Below are 11,722 nucleotides of genomic sequence, written 5' to 3'. Positions count from 1 at the left end.
TCCTCTGTTAGCTGATGGTTCAATTTTCTTCGCAATGATTGCTTAACGAGAAGTGTTTAGAAGCATCAATGAAGAATACTAAAATACTATATAGCAAACGAGAAAGCCTTCCAAGGATGCTAGATCTGCTAGGAATTGCAACCAAATTTACTTCAAATCTCATCCTGACTCACAACCGAGGGAAACCAGAAGCGAGGAAGAATTCCTCACAGAAATATCTAGTAAACTGAATCTACTTATCTCAAAACTCAGCACAGTTTTCACCGTTATAGATAATGTTGTGAATGACATTCATGCGCAAAGAACTGTCCTTAAAAATACTCCGGCGATAAGAACCAACGATATAGATTCTACCAAGGAACCACCCCTATCTCAAAGAGACATTTGCAAGAAAGGAACAAAATTTGATATAGTAAAACAAAAAACCAGTGAAACCTTAATTCTGTAATAAACTTCTAAATCAACGCAAGCATACCTGTAGGAAAAGCCTTCAATGTGATAACTTTGCCAACACCTACCAAAATTGGTGAAACATGGAAAATCTTATCCTCCTTATAAAGGGTAAAAAGCTAGAAGAGACATCAATACGGTCAAATTTAGCATTATGTCGCCTGGAACCAGAAGTATTCGTTCTTCAATCACTTAAAGTACGATATGAAGAAAAATTCAAAACAGCTGATGCAGTTATGTTTGCTGAAATCTCAGAACGAAGTGATAGTCAAAGTCAAGAAAAACTACAACTATGGAAAGAAGACACCAAATGAGAAGAGGAAAAATCCACGAAAACGTGGGAAAACTATTTACGAAAAAGCTATGGAGAAAAATTCATTATGAAAACAAAACTACAACGAAAAATACAAATCAAAGAAAATCAATGATAATCGATTCCAGAGAAACTAGACAAAGACATTAGGCTTCCGGTCGTCCAAAGACATATGCGAAAATGACCTCAAGATCATCCTAAACAAGAAACTTATATGCTACCATGCCAAAACATAATTCTACTATAAACATACACGATGTAGAAGACAACCTCCAAGGCACAATACCAAATACGCTAACTGGAGAAATACACGAAGAGAAAGATAAGAACAAAAGCAGACAAAATAGAAGTCATAACGCAAATAGACATCATAGAAGCTTGATGGCCAAACAAGTATGAAATAAGAGGAAAAGGAGCCAGACACGGTTTCCTTACTTTGAGATACGTATCTCATTAAGCTCACGGATTCGATACGTACGCAGCCTTCCACACTTATCAGTCGCCTTCCTCCATTTGCTCTCTTCATATATAGGCGACCAGTGTCTGCACGTGAATGATGGAGCTTTCTTTTCTTTCTGTCCTACTCTTTTAGCTCCTCATCCTCTCTCCATTTCAGGATTCCAGCGCCATACTGAACTACGGCGACTGCGCGCGAGTTTATTGCCGAAATTTTGTTTCTAACATTCAGCTTTGAAGCCAATATTTTTTCTTACTCACCGCAGGGACTCCGTCTTTTATTTCATATCGTAGTGTTTAATTCCATGTCCCTCAAGTATCCCAGGCATTTATAACTGGACTAGCAGTATCGCCCGGCGTTGCACAGGTTTGTAACGGAAATAACTATAAAGCATTTTTAGAGAGTTATAGCCAAAAAATAGCAAAAAAATGGAAAAAAAATGATGGTAAATTTTTTTTTGAGAGTTAAAAAAGGTCGAGTTGCGTCCCCTAGACAGTCTGTGGTTTGTGTTTCTGATTCTCGACCCCATGTCGAATTTATCGATTTTTTTCAGAACTGGGGGAACTTTTCAAAATTTTCGCTGCGTTAGTTTTGAATTATGACATTGGGCTATGTGTGTGTCAAGTTTCATCAGAATCTGTTGAAAGCCGTGGTCAGGGTGAGGGTACAACCTAACAGACACACAGAAACACTCACAGACAAACTGCCGTTTATATAGAGAGAGATTGAGGTTCAATTGCCTTTACCATTTCACCACTTGGCATACATATGCCTTCTTTCCTGACAAGCTTTCCTCGTCTCATCACCATCGTATCAGATTTTGAGAGTCCAAACTCCATCTTAATATTACTTGAGAAAATCGACACAGACTGGACTCGGCTGTCCAGTTCTGCTTCACTTTTAGTGAACAACTTCAAGTCGTCCATGAATAGCAAGTGGTTCAGTTTTCCGTTACCACTTCCCAGATCATACCCCAACTCATTATTATTATTATTATTATTATTATTATTATTATTATTATTATTATTACTATCATCATCATTATCATTATCATTATCATTATCATCATCATCATTATCATCATCATCATCATCGTCGTCGTCGTCGTCATCATCATCATCATCATCATCATCATCATCATCATCATCATCATCGTCATCATCATTAATATTATTATTATTATTATCACTATTATTATTATTATTATTATTATTATTATTATTATTATTATTATTGTTATTATTATTATTATTATGTGCATACGAGGCGAAAAGAGGTACCAATTTGTTGCTCTGTAAAATTTGTTGTTTTTTCAAGCATTTCTGAAAAGAAAAGAATATTTCGTTTTGAATACCTCTTGCAAAAAATCCTTCTGGAACGTCTCTAGATATCTTTCCCTGTATAAGAAGAGAAAAAGAAAGATTTTTTAAAACATTAGTTTTTGTGCTTACATTCAACTTAATAAGAACTTCCTACGAGTCGACGAAGAGTTAACGTCTCCCAAAAACTTCAAATGTTTCTAAGAGTACAGAAAACCGTCAAGACGAAGGAAACCATACGAGAAAATGTAGGCGTTTTCAACACCAAAACAATAATTTAATGGCCGAAAACATCTGCACTGAAGTAGATATTACAAAAACGATATATTCAACAGCAATTATAAAGTACACACGTGAGTTTTCTTAGCCGGGCAGCTATAATCAGCACGCACGCGCTTTCCCTCAAGCAAAAGACTAATTAGAGATATCGAATTATAAAACAAAGAAAGCCTTCTTTTTGTTTTGTTATATCTCATCGAATTAACGGATCATTGATACGAATCAGCCAAGCAAATTTTCGTGACAACGAGAAATGGATTTATAACGCAGTCCCTTGACGAATAGCAAAATACAAAGTAAATAACTGATCGCATTTTGGGGCCTTCCTCGTGCCGTTTTAAAGAGGAATTGCAGCCAGCATTTGCCGATTAACGGAATGGTATATTCTCTGTGAAATGAGGAAGTAACTACGTGACCATATATGTAATGTTTGTAACGAATGATGAAACGGAAAGACAAGTTATATCATCAATATCGCCAGTAATTAAGAACTATCCTCTTTACATAGAATCTTGACACATCACTCTTATGGTGTAGTTCCTTGTTCATTGTCATTAATTTACGTGTTTTCTGGTCTAACACTTGTAATTCATGCTTCTTCCAAGATACACTTCGTACGTCATATCTCATCATAGCAACCGCCCACGTGTTAATTGCCCTAATCTTATAGCGGCCATTTAACTTCGATTGAAACGCAAGCCAGGTTCTCCTCAAATACTCTTTCCTGTACTTTTCTTTCATCTTGTGTTCATTCATATTATTACAATTATTATTATTATTATTATTATTATTATTATTATTATTATTATTATTATTATTATTATTATTATTATTATTATTATTATTATTCAGTAGTTTTATTTTTATAGCGTGCTTTCACTTCACTACCGAGCGCAGCTCTGTGTGCCTTAGGTATGTGCTGTGATTTGTTGTGATGCTCTGATGGTTATTGTATGGAAGTGTTTTGCGTAGGATGTGTGCAGTGCCTAGTAGTGCAATTTTCTGTATGTTATATGTGTTTGTAAGTCCTGGTGTTTTTGTTATGTATTTGTCTGAATATTTTTCTATCATGCCTAATGCACCTACTATGATATGAATTGTTTCTGTTTTTAGATTATTATTATTATTATTATTGAGTGAGAGAGCAGTGCATGCCATCAAAGTGACACTGGGGTAAAATATACGAAGCCCAGTATACCCTTCATCACTACCCGTCTGATAAGGGTACACTAGGCACATGCATCACAACCATATGTGCGCGACATGTTGATCTCCTCGCAGGTGGGGCCCAGTTAGAATTTTCTTCTGGTCGAGTAACCCATCCCGCTCAAAAGGTCCCTGAATAAGGGTTGTTTAAGGATGTTGAACGAAACACCCATGTTTCCAAAGGTGAATTATCCAAACCTCTAATAATTCCTTTCAACACAGGGCTATAATAAGTGGGGGACCATTTATTATTATTATTCTACGTTTGAATTTTGCTTTATATTTGTACAAGTTGGCTCCAAGTCTCACCAAGAGACCTCAAGAGACAACAGGTTGGAAGTTCGTGATGTTGTTATGCCGTGTACCATATATTTGTTTTTTTCTTTGGTGTTGTACTAGTGAATGTCTAAAAAAAATATTATTATTATTATTATTATTGTTATTTTTATTTTTATTTTTATAATTATTATTATTATTATTATTATTATTATTATTATTATTATTTTTATTATTATTTATTATTATTATTATTATTATTATTATTATTATTATTATTATTATTATTTTTATTTTTATTATTATTATTTTTATTATTTATTTTATTATTATCATTATTATTATTATTATTATTTTTATTATTATTATTATTTTTATTATTATTATTTTTATTATTTATTTTATTACTATCATCATTATTATTATTATTATTATTATTATTATTATTATTATTATTACTACTACCACTACTACTACTATTATTATTATTATTATTATTATTATTATTATTTATTATTATTATTATTATTTTTATTATTATTATTATTTTTATTATTATTATTTTTATTATTTATTTTATTATTATCATTATTATTATTATTATTATTGAGTGAGGGAGCAGTTCATGCCATCAAAGTGACACTGGGGTAAAATATACGAAGCCCAATATACCCATCATGACTACCCGTCTGATAAAGGTACACCAGGCACATGCATCACAACCATATGTGCGCGACATGGTGATCTCATATCAAGATAAACAGCACATGACCTTGCAGGTGGGGCCCAGTTAGAATTTTCTTCAAGTTGAGTAGCCCATCCCGCTCAAAAGGACCCTGAATAAGGGTTGTTTAAGGATGTTGAAAGAACCACCCATGTTTCCAGAGGTGAACTATTCAAACCCCAAAGAATCCCTCTCAACACATGGCTATGATGCTCCCCCACTACTTCTGCTTGTGGTCAGAGATGCACGTATAGTCAGCCACTAAGGGACATGCTCAACTGGTTACGGTCAAACAACTGACAAGCAAATCTGTGGTATTGAGCAGAATATTTGCTGTAGCTCATCTTTTATACCAAGACAAAACAATGTACATGATAACACTTCCAATCAGTTAAGATCAGAAGCCATGAGAGCCACTGCCTGGTACTATTATTATTATTATTATTACTACTACTACTACTACTATTATTATTATTATTATTATTATTATTATTATTATTATTACTACTACTACTATTATTATTATTATTATTATCATTATTATTATTATTGTTGTTGTTGTTGATGTTATTGTTATTTTTATTTTTGTTTTTGTTTTTATTTTCAGACATTTTTCTGTGTTCTACACTTGTATTTACGCTTTGCACGTACGCGTGTGCAATCCCAAAGGAGATGGATTATCCAGTACAAAGAATCTCATTGAAAACCCGGTGCTGCGTGTCAGCGTATGGGTGATCGGCGTCGTCGGTGTCCTGGGAAACTGCTTGGTTTTACTCGGACGGTTCTGCATTAACGAAGACAACAAAGTCCACTCGTTTTACATCCAAAACTTGGCGTTGGCTGATATGCTGATGGGCGTTTATTTACTAACTGTCGGCTCCAAGGATATGTATTATCGTGAGCAATATTTATCGAACGACCAACAATGGAGATATTCATGGCTTTGCAACAGCTGCGGAGTAATTTCGACCATCAGCACAGAAATGTCTGTTTTTACTGTGGTACTCATTACTTTAGATCGATACATCAATGTCGTCTATCCGTTTTCATTACACAAATGCGGACGAAAAACCGCATATTTTTTAATATTTTCCATGTGGCTCGCTAATTTCTTTCTTGCTGTACTGCCAGTTCTCGGCATACCTTATTTCGGAGAACAGTTCTATCGAAACAATGCTGTGTGTCTACCTTTGCATATCCATGAGCCGTACATAAAAGGCTGGGAGTACTCGGCTTTCTTATTTCTCGGTATAAATGTGCTAGCTTTCATATTTATCTCCTATGCCTATTTCGTCATGTTTTGCAATATCCGTAAGTCGGCCATGTCCCTGCGAACAAATCGTGAAAATCATGATCATCTTATAATGAAGAGATTCTCCATGATCGTCCTCACCGACTTTATGTGTTGGGTTCCTATAATAACAGTGAAAACCGTGGCACTTGCAGGTAAGTTTATCGGTAAAGTTCCTTTTTCCATGTTTCTTCATTTTATTTCTTTTAATTTCTCCTTCAGCTATTTTCTTTGCATCTGTACAGTTGTTGATAAAGAAATATTTAAATGTTTAGACATGGATCAATCCTGGTCGAGTTGGCTTATAATCAAAATCATCCCGCTTTGAGTATTTTGTTTTCTTTTGTGTATCAGTAACTAATTTTTGCAATCTGTCCTTATCTTTTTAAGACAATAAGGTATGATATTTCAATATCTTGTTTACTTTTAAATCTAAAGCGATCAGCAAGAGCTAATTCTTCCTTCCACGACTGCATATCTACATTTATGATTATTTCACTTCATTTTTATTGGTAATCATGGATAAAAAAAATATGATCTTCTTTTAATTAAACAAAAAATTAAGTGGGATAGAGAATATCTATTTCTATTTCTAATAAAATATTTTGAACATCATGCTTGTTTTACGAAGGAAAACATAACTTGCTGCAAATGCTAATCTTTGAATGCTTCCAGCTTTTATAATACTGCCAAACTGTTGTTCGAATACCTATAAACAGTTTCCTCGGGGTCACAAAATAACTCCGTTCTCAGTATTTTCTGACTCTCTACAAACCACCACATCCATTTACATGTAGCGTATCTGGTATCCTCACTGTTTGAGAGACACAATAAGAATGATCTCGTTTGAGATTACAACCATCTTTGGCTGGTTTCACCCTGTTGTGTCCACTGATCTGATTGGTTGGCATCTAGCGCGGTTTGTCTCCCTACTTATTTCGCGCCAGAGTGAAAAGCAACCAATCACGGCCTTCGGATAAGGTCTGCTTCTTTGAGCCCACCACAGGCTTTATAAGGCGCTTGTTTTCACTATTCTCCGTCTTTCGACTTTAGACCTTTTAAAGGTCTAGTCACTGACCACAGAGCTACTCAGCTCTGCCAACCAATCAGATCAGTGGACACAACAGGGTCAAACCAGCCAAAGACGACTGTAATCTCAAACGAGATCATTCTTATTGTGTTTCTCAAACAGTGAGGATATCAGGTACGCTACATACATTATCAAATTTTCACTCAACACACACTATCAACAACTTTTCTCCTTTCTTTCCCTCACGCTTACTTTCTTTCTCTCCCTCTCACTTTTTCACTATTTCTCTTTTACCTCTTACTTTCTTTCTCACTCTCTCTCATACACACATACATATACACACTCACACACGTACACACGCATCGTCATTATGATTGTTAATTTTCTTTGTTATAATGTCCAGGTTATTTCTCAACGTTGGTGCTTTCTGTTTCCAGGTTACCAAATCGGTGACAATCTCTACGCTTGGTTAGCAATTTTTATTCTACCAATCAACAGTGCCCTTAACCCACTAATCTACACCATGATGACTACACATTTTAAGCGAGCCGTCTTAAAAAACGTCCTCGTCAGAGCTTTCTTTAAAATGAACCAGTCGGATCTTACCGGATCGTCTTGCGGAGTCTTACGACAACACAGTTGTGTTCAGGTTACTGAGGTAAAGGTATCTTCATGCTAATACTTAAAATCAAAACTCCGTCGTTTCACCTTGTCAATAAACATCATGAAACACAATACACATTGTACAATACACACTGGGTTCAAAAGTATTACAGCAAACCGCATTATGGTTTCGTTTCCCCCTCGTAACTGCTACGCAATTTTTTGCATCACATATTCGTTAAGAAAAAAGAAAACCTATCCGTTTCCACAAGCCCACTTCAACAATTTCTTTTAACATAGTCATATGACTATATAAGAATTCCTTATTTTAACATACAACTAGTGATCCAAATGGTTAGATTTTTTGCTGAAGAAAACAAACTCTACCCCCTTGCATATTTATAATTGGTTAAATGTTTTACAAGCGATTTTGGGCGTCCATATTTTATGTGAAATATTTGTTTAGGCTTTTCTCAAGAAGGAAAACTCTGATGTAACACCTGCGACTTTGTTTATATTCTATGGCGTAGACTAGTCCTTCATTTGGGGGGGAAATGCATATGTTGTTTAGAGAGTGGAATTGGCCCTGCGTAACGTGTTTCTCACTTTAAAATATCTTCAAACATAGGCATCGCTGGATTTTTAACATCTTTTTATGTGGAGCCGAAAAGGGCAAAACACTCAATGAAAGTTTTCTTGATACAATGAAGGCATGTGACAACGTGGATCGTAACTCTCTAAATAACTGCTACAAGAGGCGCCACATTCGTGCAAAATAGTGTAGGTTCCTAGCAGAATTGATGAGGCACATTCATGTTGCTTTAACAGCGACAAGTCACATTCAAGCGACGGTATTGCGATCATTATGTATGTATATATATATGTATCTTTTGCCGATGTGTATCAGTAAAAGAAAAACCTGATGAAAATACTTAAGGGTGGTGCCTAGATATTCAACGCCCAAAGTCACTCTGACCCTATACTTCCCCTTCTTCCAGTCATATATTGGGCGCCCCTTCTACCAGCTTTACATCGTGCTTTCCCTTCTCTCAACCCAACAGTCTACTCCAGCATTTCTTAGTCCTGCAATATGTTCTTCTCCACTTCTGCATTTTCCTTCCCCTTCCGCTAGCCTTACTTTGTGTTCACCTTTCTTTCTGCCTTACAATATGCCCTTCGGCCAGTTCTACAATATCTGCTCCCTTTGTCAACCCTACAATATACTTTCCCTTCTTTCAACTTGAAAGTGTGCTTCCTTTTCTCTCGGCCCTATGATGTACTCCCATTTTTACCAACCCTGCATTGTGCACCTCCTTAAAAAGTTTTCTCTAAATTCTCCACATACAGCTTCTTTATGTCACTTGAGAAATCCAATTTGAAAACTTATAACTAATTTACAAACAAGAAACTTATCGTTTATGATTATTCATATCATCGAATATATCTGTTATCGGATAATATTTGAAATGCTTCACGACAAATCATTAGAGGTAATAACACCGCACAAAACTCCTGTCTTTTACTCTTCAAATAACTCCTGTGCTCCATCCCATCCTCCAATGTTCAGGGATGGACTTCCTCTGCTCTCTTTGTGAGGAATTCCAAGGTGATTACCTGCACCAACAGGTGTGTAGCTCTGAATGTACTTTGAAGTATTTGTTCCACTTGAGTTGCACATAAAGTTTCTTTACAACGCTCACCTTTATAGTGTACTGGTGATTGTCCCGTTGGAAACCTGAAAGTCGACAATACTGTTCTTCAAAATCTGTGTGTGTGTGTGCGTATGTGGGTGTATGTGTGCGTGTGTGTGTGTATGTGTGTGTGTGTGTGTGTATGTGTGTGTATGTGTGCGTGAATGTGTGTGTGTGTGCGTGTGAGTGTGTGTATGTGTGTGCGTGTGTGTGCGTTTGTGTGTGTATGTGCGTTTGTGTGTGTGAGTGTGTGTGTATGTGTGTGTGCGTCTATTATGTATGCGTGTGTGCGTGTATTATGTATGCGTGTATTGTGTGTGTGTCTATGTGTGTGTGAGTGTGTGTGTGTGTGTGTGTGTGTGTGTGTGCGTGCCTATTAACATATCTGCTGATATACCTAGTTGTGTGTTTGCCTATGTATATAACTACATCTCTTTCTATGAATTCTATGAAGATATCTGTTATTTATATATCTATATTTTCTGTATTCTTTCCAGTTGAAAATTGTGGCCGATGACTGCCGAACGAAATCAACCAATAAAAATGCTGTGATCATGTGATTTTGTTATCGAGATCTCCTATGACGTGACCAATGCGTCTGCTGTGCCGCCTCACTCAAGTCACGATGCCTCCACAATATTTTGCAGCTTCACTGCGGCTGTCCCGTCTCATTCCAGTTACGCTATGACACAACTATAACGTTGTGTGGTTCCCTGTTGCGGTGACTACAGCTTTGTTGCCGTATCTGTCTATAATGCTGTTGATGACTGTCTTGACAATCGTTATTAAAACTCATATCATTCCACAGCCATTCGTTACAACAATAATCTGACACAGTTTCTGCCTCTGAGTGATGCCAGAAATATTGAAATCAGTTGCTACCTTGAAACACACAATGGCATTCATTTGAGATTCAAATTAGAACTACATTGCATTCCATTACATTATACCATGCCTCGTCAGACAGCCTGTGCAGGAGTACTCAACCAGCTAAAAATAGCAGCCAAATATTCCTTAAATAACACCCCAAGCTTCTGAAAGTAAATAAGCACAGTGTATAACAAAACCATAGAATGGGCACGGGTGGATTTCCTTTGGTCATAAATCTGCTAGAACAGGATTGACCTATGGTTAAACAGCCACACCGCTTCATTACATCATAATATACATCACACATGCTAACAAACCTCTATCTACCTCAAAATAGTCACCCGAACTGCAAGAGACAGCAGCCAAAATCTCCCACAACTCATATTCTATAGGCTGGTAGTCATTACAAGCACACGCACTTTTATGTATCTCTCACACACACACACACACACACACTTACACACAATCATATGCGGTGTGTGCATGCGTGTAAGTGTAGTTTAGTGGGGGCGCAATGGCCCAGTGGTTAGGGCAGCGGACTCGCGGTCGTAGGATCGCGGTTTCGATTCCCAGACCGGGCGTTGTGAGTGTTTATTGGGCGAAAACACCTAAAGCTCCACGAGGCTCCGGCAGGGGATGGTGGTGATCCCTGCTGTACTCTTTCACCACAACTTCCTCTCACTCTTACTTCCTGTTTCTGTTGTACCTGTATTTCAAAGGGCCGGCCTTGTCACTCTCTGTGTCACGCTGAATATCCCCGAGAACTACGTTAAGGGTACATGTGTCTGTGGAGTGCTCAGCCACTTACACGTTAATTTCACGAGCAGGCTGTTCCGTTGATCGGATCAACAGGAACCCTCGTCGTCGTAAACGACGGAGTGCTTCCTATAGGTGTAGTTTAACCCGAGATCATCATGTAGTTGGTGTGTTTTAAAATAATAGTCCTGTTATATATGGTGCTGAGCCCACCTCTTTTTTATGGTGGGCACATCACGTCACCCAGTTTTATAATACCTCATTATAATTCTTCATTATTGGCTGCCATTAGCGGAGATTGTTGTGCTGTGAAAATTTGAAACTGTGGAAAGTAATAAGAGACAGCAACAGCAACAATAAAACACTAGTAAATAATCTCTAGAAAACTTCAAATATATCGCAGGTCAATTTCTCATGTCCTGTGTGTGACTTGAGAGGCGGTTGGATGGAACCTACA

General features: G+C 36.8%; 1 protein-coding gene across 1 annotated transcript in view; it reads left to right on the top strand.

The window, feature by feature from the left end:
- Window positions 1-11,014, top strand: part of LOC115227326 (relaxin receptor 2-like) — a 128,383-nt gene extending 117,369 nt beyond the window's left edge. Inside the window, exons 16-18 of the mRNA XM_036500680.1 lie at window positions 5,632-6,470; window positions 7,783-8,003; window positions 10,137-11,014. Coding sequence (XP_036356573.1) covers window positions 5,632-6,470; window positions 7,783-8,003; window positions 10,137-10,199 — 1,123 coding nt within the window. The 3' untranslated portion in view covers window positions 10,200-11,014. The remainder of the gene's footprint in view (window positions 1-5,631; window positions 6,471-7,782; window positions 8,004-10,136) is intronic.
- The last annotated feature ends 708 nt before the right edge of the window (window positions 11,015-11,722 follow it).

Source organism: Octopus sinensis, linkage group LG2, assembly GCF_006345805.1.
Source record: "Octopus sinensis linkage group LG2, ASM634580v1, whole genome shotgun sequence".
Classification (NCBI taxonomy): Eukaryota; Metazoa; Mollusca; class Cephalopoda; order Octopoda; family Octopodidae; genus Octopus; species Octopus sinensis.
Note: the sequence above shows the minus strand (reverse complement) of the source record. Positions and strands in the feature narration are given on the sequence as shown.